The sequence below is a fragment of the Agelaius phoeniceus genome, chromosome 3 (assembly GCF_051311805.1).
Source record: "Agelaius phoeniceus isolate bAgePho1 chromosome 3, bAgePho1.hap1, whole genome shotgun sequence".
Classification (NCBI taxonomy): Eukaryota; Metazoa; Chordata; class Aves; order Passeriformes; family Icteridae; genus Agelaius; species Agelaius phoeniceus.
This window is the reverse complement of record NC_135267.1, coordinates 85,694,674-85,719,211: the sequence shown is the minus strand read 5'-3', so window position 1 is coordinate 85,719,211 and position 24,538 is coordinate 85,694,674. Positions and strand designations below refer to the sequence as shown.

The window sequence follows — 24,538 nt, the reverse complement described above, 5'->3', positions numbered from 1 at the left end:
ACCTGTGGTCCTTTCAGGGCTGAATACCAAATCTCGTACTGTTCTAATGCACATTCCTTCTAAGGTTTTCCTGCCATGGCAGCTATTTTCCCTGTAGGACCTAGGTATATATTAACTTGTTGGGATAAGAAACAACTCCAGAATCCTCTCCAATGCTTTGTGCTGAGCATCCTGCAAGGCTGTGCGTGTTTGGGTCTCACCCACACATGTGATTCTCTTTAAGTCACACGAGCATACTGCTGCCAGAGGACTGTCAGACACTTTCCCAGTGCCTCCCATCTTGCCATTCTGAGGAAACTGCTTTGCTTTTGAGTCCTGTTGTTGTCTAGGCTTAGACCATGGGTAAAACCACCTGTATCAAAGTTCTCCAAAGTGCAATACAGCTGGTGATTCCCAGATTGCATCAAGATAGCCTACTGGGGAGAGAGGTTGTCCTGGCTCTGCTTCTGTTAGCACAGGGATGTAACAAACACTGTGAGTACTTTTGCCATGTGCTTATCTCCAGTCAGTAGGTCAGAGACAGTGAGTCTGGCACTGCAGCTCTGTTGTTTTCTCTTTGGGCCCATGCAGCACTAGTACAGATCCAAGAGACATGGGAACTTGGCCAAGGCAAAGAAAGCATTGTGGATCCTGGAATGTGGGGTTATGGGATATTCTCTGCTAAGGGTGATAAATAGGACTGGTATCTGAGATCATGGGGAATCTCTTACAGGTGGGAGGAAGATCCAAAAAGAAAGGTAAAACCTGTAGATTGAGGTAGGAAAAATTTAGTGATTGAAATAAAGTATTATATTAGTAGTAATGATAGTAATGTAAAGGGGAGAGAGATGGGGAAAAAAAGGAGTAAAACTCAAGAAAAATAAGTGAAACATAGTACAATTACTTGCAGCTCGCTGACCAATGCCCAACCCATCCCCAAGCAACAATTGGTGCCTCTCAGGCATCTCCCCCCAGTTTATATACTGGGCATGACATTCTGTGGTATGGAACATTCCTTTGGTTTGTTCAGGTCAGCTGTCCTGGCTATGCTCCCTCCCAGCTCCTGGTGCGCCTGCTCACTGGCAGAGCATGAGACAATGAAAAGAACATGAGTTAAAGCACTGCTTACCCACAACTAAGACATCAGTGCATTATCAAAATTGTTCTCATCCTAAGTACATCACTGTACCTAAATCAAAAACAGAGCACCATACCAGCTACTACGAAGAAAATTAACTCTGTTCCAAAACAATTAACTCTGTGCTGAAACAAAGACACACTGGCTTCAGCAGTCATGGGGCAAGGGAAGTGGAAGATGGAGCAAATTAGAAACCTGCTCTCAGCTCTCATGTTTTGAGCCTGGGGTCACAGGACAGGAAAGGAGGGACTGGTTTTGTTCCTATCAAATTCTGCCTCTTGGAGGTGGAGAGAGAGAGATGTCATGGACCAGAACTTACTAGGAAAACCAGGAAGTCGCCATGCAAACAAAAATTGTGATTCATTTTCTCATGTTAACTCTCAGCCTCTGCACAAGGGCCTGAGGCACAGAGAAGTGAAAACAGCTGTCCAAACCTGCATAGCAGCATAGGCCATCAGACCTGACACAGGACCTGTGCCAGGGAAGCAGAGATCCTTTTCCCCCAGGTTTTTTTCCAGAGGGAGCTATGTGGTGCTGTGTCATTGTGCCTGTGCCTTTGCTTTTCTATCAGGATTTTTGGGCTGTGAACCATGTCATGTAGCACCTATGACTGTGCAGGAGCAGAATCTCATGCTACTCTTCACCTGCTCTCTGGATTCTGGCATTGGAGCAGAGCTATTCCCTCAAGCCCAGAAGGACTAGAGGATTGTAGCAGGCATGTGGAAGTAATGCACAGAATAGTGGTGCCACTTTTGAGGAGAGGACTTATGCAGGGAAGCCCCTGAGACATTCCTGATATGAACAAAAGCCCCAGTAGAAAACTGAGCATCCTGGATGTGTTCTGAATTAGCTGTGACCATCCTGACCCCAAGCTCTGAAACAGCACTAATTACATTCACCCCTATAGGGAAACTGTTTAAATGAGAATTAAATTTCAGAGCTGCTCAGGCTTCTCTACATCCCAGTGAGTCTCCCTGTTTCCAGTTCTGTGCTAGGATGCTCTATATGGAGGCTGAGGGCTCTGTTTTTAGCAAGGTCATAGAACTTTTTGGAGCTTTCTATGGAGCTGCACAGTGACTAGTTTTTGCCTTTTCTACTTGGGCCAGTTTCTGAGCAAGAAACTGTTTTTTCTTTGAAGCCAGGAAATAGTGTTTTCTCAGTGAGCAGAAATCATATTTCCAGCATTCACCCCTTTCACCCTATTTCACTTCATATAGTTCCTGATTTCCATTCTCCTTTGCATCTCTGTTGCAAACACAAATAAACACAAGTGTGCACACACTCCTTCCCTTTGTCAGCTATTACTTCTGATTCAAATATAATTGGCCTCCATTACTCGAGGTAGAACAGTTGGTTTTCATTCATGACCCCAGTAATGAACCTCCATCATTGGTCCCAGAATTGACAGACATGCCTACATTTCCTATTTGAATGCCTACCTGTTGCATTTTGTTTCATTTTGGAGTCCTTGTTTCTAGGGTCACATGTGGTCACAAGAAACCACGGAAATTTTTGTTGCTGTTGGCTGGGAGGAAGCTGACTTCTGAGACTGCTCATTTAGAATCATAAGATTGGAAAAGACCTTCAAGATCACCTCTGGGCTAATACCACCATGGCCACTAAACCATATCACAAAGTGCGACATCCACTTATTTCTGGACTACTTTCAGGGATGGTGAATCCACCACTTCTTTGGGTAGCCTATTCCAATCTTAACCACCCTTTAGGTGAAAAAATTTCTCCTAATATGCAATCCAAACCTCCCCTGACACAACTTGAGGCTGTTTCATCTTGTCCTGTCACTTCATGCCTGGAGAAGAGACTGGCCCTCATCTTGCCACAGTCTCCTTTCAGATAATTGTAGGGCAATAGGATCTCCCCTGAGTCTTCTTTTCTTCAGATTGGACAACCACAGCTCCCTCAGTCACTCCTTGTGGGATTTATGTTCTGGACCCTTCACCAGCTCTGTTGCCCTTTTTGGACACACTCAGTGTCTTTCCTGTAGTGAGGGGCCCAGAACTGAGCACTGGATTCAAGGTGAGGCCTCACCAGTGCTGACTGCAGGGGGACAATGCCTGTCCTGGTCCTGCTGGCCAGACCACTGCTGACAGAGGCCAGGATGCCACCAGCCTCCTTGGCCCCCTGGGCACAAACTGGCTCATGTTCAGTTGCTGTAAACCAGCACTCCCAGGTCCTTTTCTGCTGGGCAGCTTTCCAGCCACTCTGCCCCATCCTGCAGTGCTGCAAGGAGTTGTTGTGGTCCAAGGGCAGGACCCGGAATTCGCTTTATTCACCCTCCTACAGTTGGTCTCAGCCCATTGATCCAGGCTGTCCAGATCCCTCTGCAGGGCTTTCCCATGCTCCAGCAGATTGACACTGCAGCCCAAATTGGTGCATCTGCAAACTGACTGAGGGTGCCCCAGTCTCTATCTAGATAATTGATGAAGATTAAACAGAGCTGTCTTCAACACTGAGCACTGGGGAACAGCACTTGTGACTGGGATTTTTTGATTTCTGGAAATGCAGGCTTTCCAGCCCCAGTATCCCTGGACCTGTAGGCATTTTTTTCTCTGAACCCTGCCACTAATTGCAGCTTTGGACAGAGCCTGAGGACCCCAGTACCACAGGTGGCACAGATTAAGAAAGATGTGGAGAGATCAGTGTTGATGCAGTGTTGTGCTCTACTTGGCATGCCTTTTCCAGTGCCAGTATCCCTGCAGCTGTCACCTGAACCCTAAACCTACTGCTAGACCAAAATGGCAATTTGGGATTGAGACTGAGATCTCAAGTTCTACAGGTAGCCCAGATTGGAAAGAGGTGGAAGGGAAAATAAGATTCTTGATCTGTTGTGACCTGCTCTCACAGGTGATGAAACCAGTGCTGCAAATCTCATGCAAATATGCTACAACTCTCGGGCAAATTTGGCCAAGCATTTCACAGGAGGAATTGTTGGTAGTGCCAGAACTAATAGAGGTTCCCAAGAGTGGCTGTGCTTGAGGTCAAGAGAGCAATGAGTGACAGTAGCATTTGCACTGAACAGGGATTTTCCTTAGAAAGTGCTGATTGCAAGGAGAAACTCCACTGTCCTAATCACAAGCTAGAACACAGTATCTAATAACTGAATGCAATATAGATGAGCTTAATAGTGCTAAGTCTGCTGGGATTTTCTGAGCAGTTCATTATTTATGCATAATACAGGCCCTTCAGCCAACATTCTGGTATGCTGTAAAACAGAGAAATGGAGCTTGAGGGAAAGTGAGCAGCCCTCCATCTAAGGTGGTTGCTGGAGAGACTGTAGTAGATCTAAAGGGATAAGAAAATGGCAGTAGTTGGCTCAATCAGAGGAAAACAGAACAACTCAAAATAGGGTTTTGTGATTTGGAAATCTTTCTTTTCCCCTTTGGCTGCTAGTAACGAGGCTCTGCAAAAGTCCAAACTTATGCATGGAAGTGGGTAAGTTTTCATATTGATTCACTTTCTAGGAACCAACTTAAACATATAAATGAAAAAATGCAAATGAAACTATTTTAAAGAAAGGAGGAAAGAGTTGGGTTTTGTGTAGGGAAGCTTATGTGCTCCAATCTGCTTATCCAAAATGCCGTGACTCCAGCTTCCCAATCACTATGAGAAAACAAGAGCTCTTTGAATCTCTTTCTTACCATTTTTGCTGTTTGTCTGGACAGGAGACTTATTTATATGCCAAGCATAGTCCCTGTAACTGATGGAGCTGAGGAACAAGGAGAGTTTACCTTTGTGCATCTAAACTTGGATTATTTGTACATTTTCAGTGCAGCATCTCCTCACACCCTGAAGTGACAGAGAATTCAATGTGTTGCTCAGTAAGTTGTTCCAGTGTTTTTTTTACTCTCATGGTTCTGTTGTCATCACTTAATCTAAGCCTGTTTCATTTCAGTTTCCAGCTACGAGCTCTTTTTATGCCTCTGTCTTCTCACATAACGAGCTATTTGTTATCAGCAGTCTCTTCCTCGTGTAATCCCAGACACCAGAACAAGTAATCTCTTAGCCTTTTCAGTATGCAATCCAGAAAGAGTCTCTTTAGCTATTCACCACAAGGCATGTTTTCCAGCCCTATATTTATTTTTATAGCCCTCTTCTCATTTTTTCTCAACATCATTCTGTCAGCATGGCCACATGTATTAAACAGGCTTTCAAAAATGATCTCACCAGTGCAGATGTGATCCCCATCTCACAATATGTTTAGTGAGCTTTGGCTTAATCATCCAAGGATTTGGACATCTTTGGACCACAGAATTAAGCTGAAAGCTGATGTTAATAGGTTACATTAACTCAGGCTCCTCTTGGAGTCATTGTCTCTTTCCTTGCAAGAGTGACGCATTCTTTCCTCAACAATTTTCTTTCAAGAACCTTTACATTATGACCTTTAAAGGTCCCTACCACCCCAAATATTCTATGATTCCGTGAATATCCAGGACAAATTGAATGAAGTTCCCAAAAGACTATTCCATCAGGCAAGCCAAATTGTCCTGTAAGAGGTACTTCTTCAGTTTGTCATTTACTGCTATGTGTTTTGTATCTTCTAGAAATGTTGGTTCTTATATTGACAGAGGAGCTTAGGGGTGATGATTGTCACTTATCACTGCCTTTGTGTGAGAGGGAAGGAAGCACAGCCCAAGCCACATGCCACAGATGTGCCAAAGTGTGCACCCAGCCACACCAGCAGCAAACATGTGTGAGGTCGTTCAGACACTAAAGGTGGTCATGTGTGATGTTGGCTACACAGCCTGAACAGAGTGCTTTATAATTGATCCACTTTAGCCTTGCCAAGCTGCTCTCTGGATCTCTGACCTTGATGGAGATGTGAAAGAGCATCAGTTTTAAGAGGTTTATGTGGATTCTTTCTAGAGATGTATTCCTAGAATAGGCGTTCCCTCTCACTATAGAGATCCCAATGGTGCATGCAGCCATTTAAAATTTCTTTTTGAACTCTTCCAGTTAATGTGTTTTTAATCTGCTTAATGTGGGCTGCATTTGAGTAGTATTACATCTTCAATTAGTCTGTCGTGTGGAAGCAAGCCAGGTTCTTTCCAAAGCCTGAGGATGTTATGACAAGATAGTTACTTTTCTTGTTGCTTTCTCAAACACTACCCGGTCTGTCTGCCAAGAACCCATAAAACTATATTAATCATCATTCATTTTTAGCTTGGAAGGTTGCATCCCACATTCATCTTCCATGAGTTTTTTTATGGAATCAGTGAGGAATAAAAAGGTTTATTGCTGTTTGTTCTGAGGTTTCATTTGCTTAGGTTGACCCAATGATTTGGTTTGTACCTCCATACAAAGTGCTTGCATGGAGGGTACAGAATAATTTTATCTCCTCTGGTGTTCACAAGGTGCTATCACAAACTTCACCTCAATGACCCAGCTGGATGAAGTTTTCCCTTTTCTACAGAAAAGATCCCTTTTCTACAGAAAGTGGATATTTTACTACTTTCTGTGTCATTTTTAAGATTTTTATGATCCATTGTTAGTCTGCCATTTTTGCACTGATGAATTCAGATCAGGGTACCTAGACCTAGCCAGAGTCTTACAAACAGACAGAGGCTGTCTTTCCTACTTCTCTGGCTTGTATCACAGATTTAGCCACAAATATTTTCAGATTTAAGTCCATGCAGGTTCTTTCCAAAACTGTATGCAGAATTAGATTTGCTTCCTGCCCACTACAGCAGGATGTCTCAGCAAATGTTGCTGAAGCTGGTTTAAAATGACCTTTTTACCTGGGATAGCTGATTCTGGGAAGCATTATTATTTATTACAGAGAAGGCAGAAGGAGCAGGATGTTGTGCTGCAGTGTGTGCTGGTGCAACCCCTCAGAATGATGATTGCTGATGGACTGACTCAGGCCAGCATCCACTTTCAGATCTTGATGCAGCGGGTCAGAATGAGGAAGATAATAGCCTTAACTTTTCTGTCCCAGGAGAGCTGAGAATGAGAATAATAAAAACTTATGGAACCAACTTCAGATGTTTATGTGTTGGACCAAAATCCAAGAATTGGAAGAAATAGTGTGGCCTTCCCACTTGTCCTGCATTTCACCTTGGCTGGGGCTGACGCTCTCCTTGGCCAACACAAAGAAGTGAATATGGGAGATAGGCAAGTGACCACATTGCAGGGATGCTGCTCATCCAAAGAGTTCTGCTGTACTGGCCCAGTTTGAGGTCAGCCATGGAAAATCGAATGTCAGATCAGATTTATCCTGTGAATGAGACTGTTAATAAACTTTGCTCTCCTGATCCAAGTCCAGAGGAGATGGGACAGAGCCGATAGCCAGATGGGGAGGTTGAGGAGCAGGCTGCTGTCCCTGAATGGTTGCCAGTTCTCTCACTGGCCTCCTTTCTGTGCCTTCTGCTGCAGAAGAGACCCCAAGCCCTGAAAAGTGATTTCTGGGAGCCCACAGCCCCTGTGAGTGTCAGAAGTGAAAGTGGTCTCCCTCATGCAGGGAAAGACAGGGGCGACAGGGCTGCACCTGCTTCAGCAGCAGGGCTGGTGTGCCTTGGGAAACACAGAGCCAGCATCGAGAGAAAACAGGGAGTTTCCAATGCAGGAGTGAGTCCTCTATAGCTTGAATCCATATAGTTCTTTGAGGTGGGTGATATTACCCATTCCTGAAGAAATGGGACTGCCAGATCCTCTGCTGCCTCCAAAGGCAGGCAGCATCCTCTGGAATAAAGAGCAGAGAGATGATTCTCTGTAACCAACAATCTGTTGAAGATAGGTCCATGAAAAGCTATGACAGTACTAATAGGACAGATGAAGTATTTTTTTAGTAATTAATTAATAGAAGAGGAGTTGGGCAAAGGTCCTTATGGATGTCACACCTTTTAAATATGTGCAGGTAATGGTGTAAAGGATGGAGGGGAAAAACAGGATGTACAGATAGCAGAGATTGTGGCTGTTTGGCAGCTGGCTTTTTGAAGCCAGTCAGTGTTCTGAAAGACCTCAGCCATTTCATCTGAAGACCTCCTGAACCCATCCTCATTTTCCCATCCTTTGCCTGTGATTGATTTTATCTACCTTGATTCATCTGAAAATGATGATGACAATGATGAAGCGGTAACCATCCACAGAATGACAGTAAAAATGCTTACAGTAAAAAATGTTCTTGCCTCTCCTTTCTCTTTGCTATATATACTGATCGCGTGTTTTTAAATTGCATGCATTTCTTGAGTTCCTGTATGCACTGCCCCCCTTGTTACATTAATTCTTATGGGAAAAATTGCTTTGATATCTGTTGACCTCAGCTGTTTCATCTATGAACCTGAGCGTTTGCCATAAATCTTTTAGTTTGAGCATCCTTTCAGCCTCTTTCTGAACAGTTACGTTTTCATTGTCGTCATCTTCCTCAGATGAATCAAGACCAATCAAGGGTGAAGGATGGAAAAATGGGGCAATGATGGCAGTTTGTAGAGCAGGATATTAAACAACTGGCAGCAGAACTCTCAGGTAGCAGATAGAGAAGTGATGAAGAACTGAGCATTGCTCTACACAGAATTCTTCATCCTTGGTCCAAATTCCCCACTAGATCTGAAGAAGAAGCTGAGGAACAGCCTGTTTTGTGTGGGGAAGCTTGTCTTCTTTCCACTCTGTAGATAAATTGTGAACGACTGTATTAACTCTTCCTGGTCTAGCTTTGCCCCACGCATCCTTTTTGTTTATTACTGTGAACAAAGATTTCCAAGTAAACATATTAAGGAGTGCTGGTTAGTATTTGATTATATTAATTGCTTTGGATGGCCTTCCTTCCCCTACTGGGCTCTTCCTGACTTGGATCTCTCCCCTTTCCAGCTCCGTCCCACCTCACCAACGTTAAAGCAGATCTGATTTTTTAATCAATGTTTCTGATTGTGGTTGTGCTACCTCTCACTTTGCCTGCCTGTTTGGAAAGCAGCTGTGGAGGGATTGTCTTGTGGTCTCAATTTAGTTTTCAAACTGAACACAGAAGGTGAGGTAATGCTGTGATCTAGCTGTGAGAAGAAGACTCTGGTCCCCTGCAGCTCTGACAATAACTGCATTTGTAAAGCAGAGGCTCTTCTCTATTTTGACAGGATTGCAGTCCTCAGAGGTACTTTTCTCCTGCAGCCTCCCTGCTTTTAAATTTCAGTTCTTTTATTAATGGGGTGTAAATATATGGAAGTAATTGAATTATTATGGCAGCTGGCAATGGAATAGGAGCTATTGGATTGATGCTTGGAGTCAGCAGTCACCTCTGCCCAGTTGCTGCTCTGGTTGGGGGTGCTCTCACCTCCAGGAGACAAGGGAGAATTCAGACGATTCCTTGTAGGAGGCAGCTGTGTTCTCTGGACATAAGCCCTGGTGGTGGCACTAATTGGACATTTCCTGGAGTCCAGAGATTTCTCAGTATGTTTGCTATGGGGAATGTGCAGGCTGGTGCCTGTTTTCCTGCCCAGGTGAGCTCTGCTGTGGCACACAGCACTTGGAGCACAGGAGGTGTCTCCTGTCCAAGAGCAGGATACACTGCCCAGGTTTCAGATGTGTGTTAGACTCAGCTTACTGATCAGCTCATCAAACAAGGGGCACTGGGAGTTCATGAGAGGTTCATAGGGAAGGGGGGCACTGGCCACATCAATGCATTTGCTTCACTCTGCATTCATCCCACCTAGCAGAGCTGGGAGGGCTGGCATCACCTTAAGCTCCCTGTGCACATGCAGGACAGAGGCTCTGCCAGCTAGGAATTCCTGCCATCTGAATCATCCTCTGGAGATGTCCCTCTCACTTAATAGCCTTGGAGGGAGGTGGCATTCCTAAGATGAGTGTTTCAATGAATTAAAATGTGGTAAATTTGGGCTTTAAAGTCCTGCTTCAGCTAGCACCAGCTTTGCTGTCAAACTTGGGGAGGGGAGGTTATCAGTCCTTTCCCAGTTGTTCCAAATCTTTCTCAGGAGTGTGGAGGGCCTGTACTAGGATGATGAACTTCACAGATTAGCTGTTTTCCCTCTATTTTCCTTTCTTTACACCCTGGGGATAGTACAGAGTTGATTACTAGGACATGAAAACACCGATGGGGAGGACTTGCAGTGGGCTTAAACTGCAGCAAGAGAATTAGGTTAGATGGTAAGAAAAATTACTGATAAACTCTGAAGTAAGAGGAAATATGTGGATTCTTTGCTTTGGAAAAACCTCATTTAATCTTTCTTGTGGGCTTGATTTTGGGTTTTTTTTCTTTTCCTTAGTTCACACTGGCAATGAGTTGCTTTATTCCCAGAACTGCCCAGCTGAGTGGCTCACCTATGAATTATTGAATAGTAAGATAACTGTTTCTCTGCCAAAAGTTAATGCATATAGGATGCTTTTGGGGAAATAATATCATTGGTTGGCTGTTAGTGAATGTTTGCATCTAAACTATTTATATGCTGTTGGGAGTGGCGTGTCACTGCCAGCCCAATTTGTTAAACAAGGCATGTAATAACAGATGTATGGGTATGAGGTGACACCTTGTTATCTTGTGGATGACAGGCAGAACCTGAGTGAAACGTTGGTGTTCTGACACTGCTACACATGGGAGGGCTCCCCTCTTGTGGGTCTGTGTGTGGGCAGGAGAATAAAGGCTGGGCAGATCCACACTGGCTGTCATGCTGCTTTACCATGTCATAATTAGCAAACTTGGTTGTCAGCTAGAGAAAATATTTTCATGTTAGTCAGTGGAAAAAAAAGTAAATCTAAGTTTGGGGTTATGCCACTGGTCTGGCAGTACTTGAAGGTATTAGTTTTGAAATATCCACTCTCATCCTCTCTATTTCTCCAGTGAACAACTTGGCTGATTGGGTGGTGTATGGGTGGGGGAAGGCTTAGCAGCATGCATTTGACATATAAATGTGTATGTGTTTTATGTACATGCAGTATCTTTTTCTACTTATCTTTTTCAATTGGGGAGTGCACTGTTTTAAAATGAGACCCTAGAAGGTAAGTGAGGCATGGGAATGGGGTGGCTTTACACTGCAGAAGAATACTTGTCTTTGTAGCATCTTGTTAGTGTGAATTAATTGGGCAGTGAGTCTGAGTGGCATTCCAGCATGTCTGGGACAGATCTTTTTTTGAGGAGGCCTATCTGTGAGGCTAAAGGTCTGGAAATTCCCACCCAGGATGGACTTTCTTCAAAGCACTCTGTAAAGCGAGCAAGGGGTCTCATGTATTAATCAGCACAGTTCATCATGCAGAAGAGGAAATCCTTTAGTAAATCCCTCTTTATTAATAGGTGAAGACTGGTTGAGCTAATTGGCTTGGAAAGTTCAGGGAAGAGAAAAGCAGAAAAGCTGGTAGTGAATACATTTCATTTGCTCTTCTTTTAAAAGCAGTCAACTAGCACAGAACTAAGCATTCTCTGAGCCCTGCCTCTTCAGACCCTGCTCTCACTTGTCCAGCAGAAAATTCACTCAAACAAATTTGTTTTCTTTGAAATAACAATATTTGCAACTTGACTTTCAAGCACTATGCAAAACCCACATGTTTTATCTCTTCATGCATGGAGAGACTGAAATGCAAAGGCAAAAGCCATATAAGATAAAAGAATGAGATTTGGCTTTTATCTGAAACAGGTTGAGCAAGCCTTCCTGTATCTCCCTTCTTCTAACTACTCACTTATATATTAAACAAGCATATGAGACTGCGCTTGTAAATACGGGTTGGATATTTGTCTCCACATGGAAAACTGTTGGTGCCTAATGTGTGTTCCTAAGGTATGGGCTGTAGGTGCAGTTGCAAGAAACTGAATTGCTCAGCTGTGATTTCCCAGCCCTGTGACAATAAAAGAGCTTCCCTTTTGTTCAGGTAGAGAGTTCTGGTCTCTCCTGGAGCTGAAACCATGGAATTTTCTTCCTGCTGTGAGAAAAGGGTTGCAGCATCTTTGCTGTCTGTGATATCTTTCTTGCCCCAGGTTATGGGGTTGGGGCTGGAAAAGGGAGGCATCCTTTGCTGAGGTTGCTTTGGTTGTCTAGAGAAGATTAGGGAAGACTGCATCCAACAGTCTGCAAAAGGATACCTATAAGAAATTAAATGGATGCTGGATAGACTCATTTAGGTCTCAAAAGGTCCAAATAGCTGCCTGTGCTGATTTGCTTTCTAGAGAAAAATGACTCCCTGTTGTCACTAGCTTCTTTGGATAATGAGACACAGCTAAGAATTGTAACTAACCACTCTGTGCAGTCTTTCATGCCAGGTTATTTGTGTGTTGTTTGCAATGTTATGTCCTACAAATGGGTGGTCAGTTGGGTCTCACCAAGAGACGTGGTGAAAACCAAAGTTAGGAGTGCTGTGATGCATGGCTAAGCTTTGAGGTAGTCAGTGGGTAGGGTGGGATGAAAGCTGCTGAAATTAAGCAGCTTTCTAATCCAGCACAGCTTGCTATTTTCATCACTCGTGTCACATACTGCACTGTCTAGATTTAAATAAAAATTTAAAGACTGGTTCTGGAGGATAGAGGAGAGGGTGTTTCTCATAGACAAGGAAGACTGGGCTACGAGTGGAAGGAGCAGGATATGGGTCCCAATATGGAAGGTATAGTGAAGGTGAGGATGAAGGACTCCTGCACTGCTTTTGTCTGATCTGTGTGTGTGTGACCTTGATTAGGTCATGTCTTCATGCCTCTCCTTTTCCCCATGACATTGCTGTGCTGTGGTGGTCTCTGCAGCAGAGGAGGTGTTGTGGGAAGTAAATTCCTGTAGCAAAATAAGAATGTAGCAGCCCATGGCAGCTGCACACACTGGCGGTACAGTGCTGGCAGCTCACCACCCACAGAGATGGCTGTTGTCAGCTGTACATGGCTACACGGGGGACAAGGCTGCTTCTGAGTCAGAAAGCAGATTATGAGAGAGCTCCCTAGCTCTGACAACCTTTCCAAAACAAGCCAGCATTTGAGATTTGGTCAGGTTATGCTATTCACTGTTACCAAACTGCAGTGGGGAAGCAGAATTTGCATGTGTCTTGCATAGTAGTGCTGTCCTGTGATGTCTAGGATGTTCAACCTTCTCAATTATTGCCTGAACAATTTGTGTGACGTCCGTTCACTCAATGCTCCCCTGTTCTGCAGATCCTGGTTTGTCTTTAAGCTTGTCACTGATTTCTGGGCATAAGTCCACTTCAACAGGAGCCTTTCTTTGCCTTTCATACATACTGGATTGAGCAGCCTCATGACAACATTGACAGTTTCTAATTTATGGGAATTTTTTTCTCTCTATTTACCCCATGAGTAAAAGGCTTCAAAGTGCATCTCTGCTATCCTGGGATGCTCTGACTTCATCACTGGTGAAAGAAACATCCCTGCCTTCTGGGGGGCATCTGAATTTGATGGGAACCTGCAGCAATCTGACAGCGTTGCAAGGACCAAGTATCCCTTGCTGAGCTACACCCAAGCAGGACAGCACAGTGACAGTGAAAGGAGAGACTGTGGTCTCTCCATTGAGCTCCTGTAAGGAAAAGCCCCAGTTTAGTTTTGCCCTTTCTCAAGGCTAAAACTAAAACAGACTTAAACCAAGCAGACCATAACTCTGAACTGTGCGAAGACACTTCTGTCTCACCTAGAAGGATTAGCATTTCTGTTCTGGTTATTTCCAGTAAAACTGAGAAAATAAGATGTTAATGGGACACAAAGCAGCACTCCTTGGCGCTTGACATCTCACTGTTGTACTTCCCTCACCGCTGCCCTCATCACTGTGAGCCATGTTAGCTCACCAGCCCTTTGGTGCAGAGCATCTGCTCTGGCTCACAGCGAGGAGCTGCCTGCAGCCCAGCTTTGTTTTAGGGTGCCTGGCACGCTGGAGCAGGTTGCCTGGGTTTGGCTCACTAGAATTGCTCCTAACCAGCTAATTCTGCTGCAAAGGCAGAGCGCCCTGCCTTGTGTTCTGCAGCAGCAGCATCTTAACAAGGTTGGTGAAGGACCCTCAGTTCAACACTGCCTCTTTACCCCTTTCATCACTGCTGTTGCCAGCAAGCTCTTCCAGAGTTAGGCTGTGTTCTGAGAAAGAGCAGTAATTGTCTATAATTGTTTGCTGCGTTTCTTGCCAAGGGATCCTGAAGTTCTCTATGTGCACAGAGGTTTTTTACCTTCTGGAAGCCTAGCAACTTGCTGCCTGCAGTGTGGAGGCTGCTTAAAAGAGCACTTCTGATACAGGTGCTGGATTTCAAGGGAGATACAGGAAGGCATTTGAGGGGCCTCTGGATGAGGACTCACCTTTGGAACTGGGCTAAAAACTTAAAGAGCATCATAGCAGCTTCGCAAGCCAGAATAGCTAAACACAACTTCCTTATAGCCAGCAGAAATGCTGCTTCCCCGTGAGTATAAGAGGCACCTTGAAAATCATTATCCTTTTTGCAGCTCCCTAAAGGTGTCCATGCAGGGCTCATATCACAGGTCTCTCCTCCAAGACAGCCCCCATGTCAGGTGTACTGGAGCTGTTCAGTTCCCAGTTCTGGGGAGTAGCAGCACCAGCTCATTTAGACAAGCTTTCTTTTGCCTTTAAGCCAGAGAAAAGAACAGAAACAGAAAAGGCTGTGTTGTTAGCAGTCAGGTTTTATGGACTGAATCCCTGCCTTTGTGGTGAGTCTGCCTTTTGTGTTTAACCTCCTTGAACAAGTGTGAGCTCCCCAGTAGGCATTGGAGGCCAGAGCTGGTGTCTGGCTCTGTAATTGCTGTTGACCTTCCTTTGTTTTCATATCCATTGGGAACCTTGGGGAATAACTGACCCCTGGTGTAGTTCTCTATACTTTGTAGTGATGGGATAATCTGCTTCAGCTCTCTCTCCAGAAAACCCAGGAACTCCAGGACTACCTGCAGAGTTAATATTTGTTGGGTGTTTTCTAGTGCAAGAGACAAGAGGAGAAAATATAATCAATTTTTAATTGATAGACACTTTCAGACATTCCCCTTGCAAGATGGTAACATAGTCCTGGAGCCTGTCCCAGTGCAAATCAAGTAAATCCCATTTTCCAGCTGAAGAAGACTAAATATCTTCTGCATCCTTGGCTGCCCTGCTGTTCCAGTGACCTAAGGAAGCCTCTGGAGGATCCCGGCCCTGATCCTCTGTGACCCTTTACCAGCCCCAGACACTCCCGCAGTGTGCCCCGGGAGGGCACTTTCCTTGCAGCACATCCTTGCAGGTGCACTTTGTCCAGTTTCAGACATTTTCCTCTGTCCCAGCCCCATACCTGGCACAGTTAGATTCAGTGAGGGAAGCTGCTTTCCAACCCCTCTCGCTCTTCCTCAGGAGACAGAGTGCTCTGAGTACATCTGAAGTGGCTGTGCCATTTTTTGAGCCTTCTTTTTTCTCTTCTCTCCCCTTTTTCTCTTTCTTTTCCCTATATCACCAGCTGGCCTAGATTATAATGTGAGACCCCACTGGCTTCAATTAAGGATCAGATGTGACTGAAGAAATGGGATTGCAGCGAGGGATGGAGATGATACATGCATGGCACTAGGTCTAATCAAACAACTTCTCACATTATTCTCACTGTGAGGTGGGAGACGTGTGAGCCAAAGGCAAGTCAGCACTCGAAGCACTGGCAGGAAAGCACACATCCCCAGGAAAGCCATCCCTAATGAGCTGACCGTGCCGCTCAGCACGGCAGCCCCAGCTCAGGCAGGGCTGCTTTTAATCCACCTAAGCACAGCAAAGGGCCCAAAGACTTAGAGCTGAGAACAAGGTACCTGGAAAACAATCAGCCACATCAAACAAAGGCTGCCAGGTGGAGGGGATGATGGGGATGATTGTACACGGGATACCCACAGATGCATTTGTGCTCCCTGGAGATGGGACACTGCGTGCCCACACGTGGGACAGTGCATGCAGCACCTTCATCTGTGGTGAAGACAGAGATGTCACTAGTGTCACAGAGCTGTTGGGTCTTGCTGGGGTCAGGCTATGGGAGGAGACTGGTGTGCTGAAGCCCTTCCCAGCACAGCTCTGTTCAGGGCAGCAGGGATGCAGAGTGACCCATGGTTGTTGGTGGACCCATGTTATGTAACTGCTGCAGATGCTGTGTGTTGCATGTTTTTGGGCCTGGCTGTGCTTGGCAACTCTGTGGACCTTTAGAGGAGGCAGATGCTCTGTGGGCATAGAAACTGTGGAAGAGCACTTGCTTTGAACCTGGAGAAGGTCAGCTGTGACTGTGCTGAAACTGCTATAAATCAGTTCTCCCTCTTACATTCAGGCTAACAGCTGTTTTGTGTTCAGGAAGCTTTCCTCATTTTAGATGGAGAGCTTCTGTTTATCCCAATGCTGTAATGTTTTAATTAAGAGTTTATTGCAAGTGAAACATGTCTATCAGAGACAGTGGGGATTTAAGTCCTCTCATTGCGTTAAATAAGGAATAACCCAAACAGTACCAATCCAACTTTCTCCTTGCTGTGCCTCAACCATGCCCAAATCATGAGGTTACCATAAATTCTTACAAGTGCTAAAGAAGTGCAAAAGACATAGTAGTCTCCCTTTGCTGAGGAGGTGAGCACACATCACCATTCCCATTCTCACACTACTGGCAGTGAAGCTGACATGGATAGATGTGACTCACCTCCCAACATCAGGGAATTGTTGCTAGAGATAAAAATAGGACCCAGAGTCCCTGTAGCCAGTCCGTGATGTGTTGTATTGATGTATTTGGGAGGGGCCCTCCAAAACCCTTTCAGGTCTGTGGGGAGAGCTGGTGCAGATCCCTCCGTCTACATTATAAAGGGAGTGTCCTTGATAACCCTGCCAAACACTGACAAGAAGGAATGACTGCTTGGGAACTTACCTATCTGCTCAGGGAGTGCATTTTGTGCTATATAACAGGACCAGTCATTCTGATTAGATCTGAGGATTGAATCCAAGCTGTGATACAGCTGCTGGTGCTGCAGTTCTCACATGAGAGAGCAGAGCTTGGTAGCTCCTCCAAGCAGTGCTCAGTGTGGGATGAGTGCTTGCTAAAGGTTACCACTGCCTCAAAGGGAGAGAGGTAGAATGTGGCCCCAGCCCAGTCAGAAGGGATTGTCAGACGACTTTTGCTTTTGGTGTGATGGATCCTGCCTTCAACCCCTTGGAAATCATAGGTACCTGTCTTGTCAGAGGTGCTCGGGGTGACCGTGCTGGGTGAGGCAGCTGCTCCCTGGTGAATCCCTGTCTGTTGCCCTGTTCCAGTCCCCCCCGTGGTGGAGCCGGCCTTCCAGGACGTACGGCAGGGCATGGGGCACAGCGTCACCCTGCGCTGCACCATGCTCAAGGGCAGCCCCATGAAGGTGGCCACCTCCATCTGGCGCTTCAACGGGAGCCTCCTGGCGCAGCCCCTGGCAGAGCAGCAGGACTACTCGGAGCTCAAGGTGGACAGCGTCAGCCGGGAGACCAGCGGGAACTACGAGTGCAGCATCTCCAACGACGTGGGGGTCTCCACCTGCCTCTTCCAGGTGTCTGGTAAGTCACAGAATGCACATCAGAGTGAGCTGTTGGATGGGGTCATGTATCGATGCAGGGGACCCCCAGCCAGGGAATAATGTGCTCTGGCTCCGTGATTCAGGAGGCTGAACAATTGCTTTATTAAGCTATATTATATTACACTAATACTATACTACAACTATACTAAAGAAATACTCAGGAAAACCCCGTGACTGTCTGGAGACAGCCATGACACAGCTTTGACCTAACTGGCCAATCAATCCAAACAATCATCACCTTCAGTAATACAATCTCCATAACACATTCCACATGTGCCAAACAACAGGAGCAGCAAGTAGAGATAAGAATTGTTTTCTCTTCTTCTCTGAGCTTCTCACTGCCTTTCCCAGGAAAAATCCTGGGAGAGAGAATTATGTCTCTCTCTGTTCAGAGAATGTGAATAGCACAGTCATAGGAAGCTTGCTCCTCATAAACTGGTGCCACTACATGAGTCTATTGCTTCCTGTGTGCCCAGCATTCTGTTCAGGAGGAATAATTTTCCATAAGCCAGCAGAGAGATCTGTCTCCATCATTCAGGCAGATGGACCTGGAGAAGCTAAGTGCTAGCCCCTGTTAGATTTTAGCAGTGTTTGACCACTTACAGGACTTAAACTCAAGGCCACAATCAGCTTTGAAGCTTAGACAACCTGTGTCATCGATAAGTATTGACCAAGAGGAAGTGAAAAAGCTCTGTAGATCCCTCCAAGAGGCTCCAAACCATCTGATTACCTCTTTAAAAGCAAAGAAAGAAACTAAAATAAACAAAACCTGTATTATGTATTCCCGTGCCTTCTCTATGACTCCTGTCTGTCTGTGTCTCACAGTGCTTTCTAGAAAAAGCATGAGCTGGGAATGGCTGCTAGTCCACAGTGGATTTGCTGCTCAGTTTTCTTTGAATCCATCATCCACTGTAACAGACCTCCTCTGCAGCATCTGCAACTGCACAGAGGGATGGCAGACTTATAGCATCTAAAACTGCACATCTGACCTGGCCTCTCCAGCTGATCATTAAATCTGCTTTTCCCATGACCCCAGAACTGACTTGGGCACAATTTTCTAGAAGAGCTCTCCTATGAAGTTGCCTTAATAAGCAATAAATTCAGTCCAAATACTCAGGTTTGAGTCCAGGCCAATTTATAATACTTTTCAAGCCTGGGTTGAGAAAAATGAGAATGAATAACATCCAGAGAGGCCTGATTTTGAAGCAAGCCTTTCCTAGGGTTTGGGAAAGCTCAGGTATGCTGTAACTCTGGGATGCTTACAGAAATGGGGGAACCCAAACTACTTCTACTATTTGGGTCCCTTTTCAGGACTGTGATCTCACCCCTTGAGATTTCCTGGCATTTGTCTTGCAGCAAATTTTGCTTGAAAGCTTTGGCCCTCTCTACCCTCTCTACCCTTTTCATATGCTTGTAACTCTCGCATCACTAAGTGATAGCAAACCAAATCTCTCTATCACAGAAAACTGCATCCCTGTCAAGCCTGGGAATGCTCCCAGGAATTTCTCACTGGTGGCAGCAACAAATACTCATTGGCACCCCGTGTGCCATGCTGTGCCTCAGATAAGATCCCCTCAGCAGAAAGTAGGATTCATGCCTAGAGACACTGATCAGGAAAGCAGCAAGCCTTTATTTTTCCTGCATCCCTTCTCCTTTTCCAAGACATTGATATCTGATTGTAGCTGTTCAACTCCAGACATCTCTGCCTGTGTCCTGGACAGTTACAAATTAATCAGGCCTTCTGAGCCTGTAGAGCAACCTGAAAAATATTCCAGTGACTAGACTGCTCTACTTGGACTCAGGATTGCAGGAGTTTTAATTCCCATCAACCACAGCCTTCCTATCTGAGCAGATAAAGTGGCATGGTCTCTTTTTGTTTCTGTTTCTTCTCTGTGGAAAAAAAATACCAAAAATCTTCCTATGCAACAGAAAGCGACTCATTTTTGACAGTGGGGCATTCAGGTGCACTGAAAATACAGTACATGTATCTGACATGTATCTGACCAGGATGGGATTCTTTTCTTCTATGGATGAGTGATTAGGTTTCCAAAATGTTTTGGAAGGATAGTGAAACCTCCAACCCATTCCTCTTGGGGAAGTTACCAGGGCAGCCCTGCTCCCTCACTAGCCACAAGCACAGAAGAGCCTCAAAGAGAGACATGGATAATCTTCAGCTTTTCCCATCAGCTGTAAGCAAAAGACAAAACTTTCCAGAAGTAGTAAAAGCTTCCAGAAGGAAGTTCTGAAAGTATTTTGATATGCAGCAATTCTATCAAAAAGCACCTGTTTTTTCTAGCTTCTATTTCTATCTTGTAGTCAATTAATAATGAATTAATATCATGCAAGATGATGATTATCATCAGTTCTGATTTTATTCCGAAATCCATTATAAAGCTTGACTTCCATAGTCAATACAAGTTGAATAAGCAGCAATTAGTCTCTGAGGTGGTTCTGAACTTCTTGCTTGCGCAAAAATTCAAGTCAATAAAAATAATAAGAGAAAAAGGACTTGGAAATAAATATCAATATTATACATCTGAGTTCATAAAAAATAAACATTGAATCCTGTCGAGCCTAATTATAACCACACAGAATGGCAGGGCTGGTGATTCAAATGGAAAGGTGCAGCAGACATCCTGAGGAGGTGGTGTTTATTCCTGTTCTGCTCTCCACCATCCCCTGCTGCCCAGGCACCTTTCTGGTCTCTGCTGGTTCAAACTGGACCCGAACCCAGACAGTTGTCTTTCATTCAGGTCCGACTCCTGCCTGGCTCAGGACAGGACCTGCCAAAAGTTGAAGTTCACTGGGTGAAATGACCATAATTTCAAATAGGGCAAAACCAGTTGTGGGTAAGACCTTGAGTTGCCTGTGCTCCCTGTGCATTAGTCCTCCAGCTGCTGGGCTGCATGGCAGGAGCCTTCAAATTCTGTTTGGTCGTGATTCAGGACAGAAACTGCTGGGGAAATGACGGGTAGTCCCTTCTTCTCTGAACTGCTCGTTTTCTCTCTGGTACGTCTTTCCTTCTGTGTTTCCCTTCTCCAGCTGCACTTTGTTTTTAAGGAGAGACATGGGTTTGAAAAAGACATCTCCGCCCCTGTCAAAGCTCCCACTGCTTTTACCCAGGCTGAGGTCAGTGTCCTCTTTGCTGCCGAGTTGACTGTTGTGTTACAAAGAGGCTGGAGCACTGTGTTGCCAAGGCAGGGGAGATGCAGAAGGAGCAAGGTCTCCTTTTTAATGCCATGGTCTCTGTGTGATAAATAACACTTTTCCTATGACCTACTGGCCAAATGATCTTTCCTCAGGGTTTGTTAGCAGGAGTCTCTGTAAAGCAGCAGATAAAACGGGAGAAATGCCAGTTTAAAGCTGTTACTTCAATCTAAACTACAAAGCAAGAGAGAAAAGATTAGAGCTGGTTCCAGCTGGAGAACTGGAGTTGTTCCCACCTTCTCAGGTGCTGGTCATGTCCCACTGGTGTTGCAGGGCTACTAATCCTCCCAACAATTTAGGCTGTGAAAGCAGTAGTGATTCACAGAAAACAGTGGCACATTTGTGCAAAGTAAAGGTGTCCATTGTGTTAGAGGCAGGTCGATAAGCTGGGTGAGTGAAGCTCTTCCACTCTCACCACGTGTCTTTGTAATTTCTGTTCCCCTTGATCCCACTCTTTTACTTTCCTCCCTCTTTTTTCTTTTCTCCCCTCCAGCAAAAGCTTATAGCCCAGAGTTTTACTATGACACTCCCAACCCCACCTTGAGCCAGAGGCAATCCAAGAATTACTCTTACGTCTTGCAGTGGACCCAGAAGGAGCCTGATGCTGTGGATCCCATCCTCAAGTACCGCCTGGAAGTCCGGCAGGTAAGGTCTGCTCTCCTGTAGCCCCAGCATATGGCCTTTGAGGAAGCAATTACACCAATGTTTTCTTGCTGATCAAGAGCTGAAAGTGATGAAATTGGCAGATCCTGACAGTCTTGCACCTTTTCCACTGAATGGAAGAGACAGGCCAAGTGCACAGCTCAGTTTTCACTTTTTCCTTTGGGGTTGGGTACAGTTGAGGTCTTTCAAAGCCCTGTGGCCCCAGTTGGGCTGTTCATGCTCAGTGTTTTGAATGGGGTTTCAGTGGGAACAATGCCTTACAGTCATTAGTTGGTGGTGTAGATTTTGTAGGCCAAAGATTCAAACGAGTGGAATTCCATCCTCCTCACTCGTATGGAAAAAAGGGAATAAGCTGAAGAGCTCTCCAGGCAGGAACTGCAGGAAGAAGTCAATGGCTGTTTGTGTTGCAGAAGGGCTTTCATCCTGTCACACTAACTAAGCTATTTGGACTGTATGAACTCTGCAGGGGAAGAGAAGTGGGTTTCAAGTCTTCTGAGTTTGAAGGAAAATCATACTGGGGGTTGGGGGCTGGGGTAGAGAACTGAGTGAAATCTGAAGACATCACTGGTTGGAGAAGGTTAGGGAAAAGAGTTTGATGTGTTTAAAGAGCACATTATCTTAGCAGGATTGCCAGGTGCTTTCATCCACACCCAGCAAAGTGCCCGCATTCAACACTTTGGAAAAATGGGGACACTTAAAATTGGTGGTTCGTACCATTCACTGGTAGCTGAGTAGCAAATGCATTTTGCAAGGAAAATGTTGTTTACTGTAGATAGAAAACAAAATAATTAAAAAGATTCAAGTGTCTCTTTCCTCTAGTTCTGCACAGTAGGCTCCAGTTTTATGTCTCCATTTGATTGTGAGCTCTCTGGGGTGGGACAGCCTTTGTTTGTTACTCACACTGTATGGAGCACGTTGTCAGTACTTAATAATAATACAGTACCCGGGGGAGCCTCTAATAATGAAGGCAGTTTGTCATAGTAGATCTTCCCTCTGAGCCAAGTTTTGCTATTATCAGCACTGCAACTCAATGAACAAATTTGTGGGTTTTATCCTTCTCCAGTAAGTTGAGGTTTTTTTCCTTTTTGCACAGTGTCTAAAAGTAATCTTGGTTCTATCCTTCTTTGAGCTCCTACTAAAAGGGATCAAGAGAAGGGAAGATCACTTTTCTGCTTTAAGTTATGACATGGAGGGAGCTGAGTGCCATACAAATTTAAACACACACACCCGGTTTGGTTCATACCCCACTGGTTACTGCCGTTACTGTTTTGTAGCATCACAATGTAGCTGTGACTACTGAGTGTTGTGTTTTAGAGGAGCATGGTACTGAGGCCCTGCTGTAGCCCAGTCATATGTATGGGAAAGCTCTTGGAAATGGCTACAGGTGTCATCCTCGTGGCCTGGGACTGAATAAGGATAGGCAGAGGGAGGAGGAGAGAGGGAAGCTTTGTAAACACTTCTGTCAAGCACGAGAAGGAAACACTTTGTTGTGATACAGCTGTAAAAAATGAACCCTTCCCTGGATGAAACTAAGACACATTGGAAAAGGTTTTCATGGCATTGCCTCCTCCTGGCTTTTCTCCAGTGAAAACATTTGCATTTCATGGTGAGGTCTCCACTTCCATGAGCCATACTGAGGTCTTATGGAGCCCTTTTCATTTCCTTGTCCCAGAGGATCACATCCCCTCTCACATCCAGCCTGCTGCTTCCCTTTGTTCATGTACTGCCTTCCTGGTGTTTTCATTGTGACATCTCACTTGGGCTCCAAGCAGCCTTGTGCCCCCTTCTGACCTTTAACTCCTTCCCTTGCTCCATCACCTCCTCTCATTCCTGTAGATTCTGCTGCTTTATCACATCTTCTTCTCTGTGCTGGGGCCCCTGGACTAAGTTGTGCATCCTTCTGTTCCGTTGTTGGACTGCAAAACGTAGTGGCCTTAGTGAATATAACTGAAAAGCTCAAAAGCCTAAAAGTGTTACTGACTGGAGAGCTCTTAAGAAAGGGGATTTGTCTGCCTGAGCGTGGAGCTGCTGTTTGCCTGTGCACACTCCTCACTGGACGTGCTGGCTTTCCAGGCATGAGCTGTGGTGGCACAAAAACCCTCCTAGAGAGCTCAGATTGGAGTGGAATATTCTCCTTAGGTGAAACGGGCCTTACACGTGGCCAGACACAAGTGATTTATTCCCAGCATCAAGCTGGGGAAAGCTCACCCAGCCAGCCAACCCACTTTCTCCTGCAGTCCCTGGAGTTCTGCAGCCCCAGTGATCATGGCAGGGGCTCTTCAGGACGAATGAATGTGGCAGCCTGCAGTCTTGGGTTGGTGAGGGGCTGTCAGGGGGAAGAGTGGATGAAAAGAGGAGAATTAACTCTTGCTGAGCTGGAATGCAAAAGGCAACCTGCTGGGATGCCCACTGGTTGCAATTTAGTTTGCTAGTTTTCATTTCACACTCCCTGGTTTGCTCAAGGAGCTCTTGGCATATGTAATGTGAAGATGCCCAAGTAGGAGGATGCTTTGCAAGGCACCTGGGAACGCTTGAATTAAATTTGCTTGCTGCAGCTGCTGAAATTGGGGCTGGGTGAGAGTCAGAGTGCTGCTTATTAATTGGCTGGCGCCATGCCTCCTCCAATTCTTCCTGTTCAGAAGCTTCCTAGGGCATTTCTGGGGGGATTGCAAGCAGTCTGGGGGAATTTGGTTTCCTAAGCAATGTGTGGGGGCTCCCAGCAAGATGGGCAGATGCACTTCCACCAGAGCTGATTGTTCCCAGTGCTGCAGAGCAGGCTGAGCGGCACAACAGACACACCAGTGCCAGCAGAATAAGAATTAACTTTTGATTAAAACCATATAGGCAACTTGACAGCTTGGAGCCACTGACCCAGGAAAGTGCATATGATAGCAACTTGGAGCAAGCTTCTTGTGAAGCCTCTACTCTACGTCCCAGCAAAGAGGCTGTAATTTCCTGGAGGGTACCGTTCAGGTGGGCTTAGGCAGTGGCATTGCTGATGACAATTCAGAGGGGAAAACGTGCCCAGCGAAGAACAGCAGGGGCCTCACAGCCGTCTGTCCTGACAGCTTGGGTGGTTTTTCCTTTCTTGCTGCAAG

General features: G+C 45.4%; 1 protein-coding gene across 2 annotated transcripts in view; it reads left to right on the top strand.

Moving 5' to 3' along the window:
- MDGA1 (MAM domain containing glycosylphosphatidylinositol anchor 1) overlaps positions 1-24,538 on the top strand; it is a 148,654-nt gene that overhangs the window by 74,663 nt on the left and 49,453 nt on the right. For both annotated transcript variants that reach the window (XM_054629836.2, XM_077175803.1), the window contains 2 exons: positions 17,281-17,550; positions 21,271-21,422. In XM_054629836.2, coding sequence (XP_054485811.2) covers positions 17,281-17,550; positions 21,271-21,422 — 422 coding nt within the window. The remainder of the gene's footprint in view (positions 1-17,280; positions 17,551-21,270; positions 21,423-24,538) is intronic.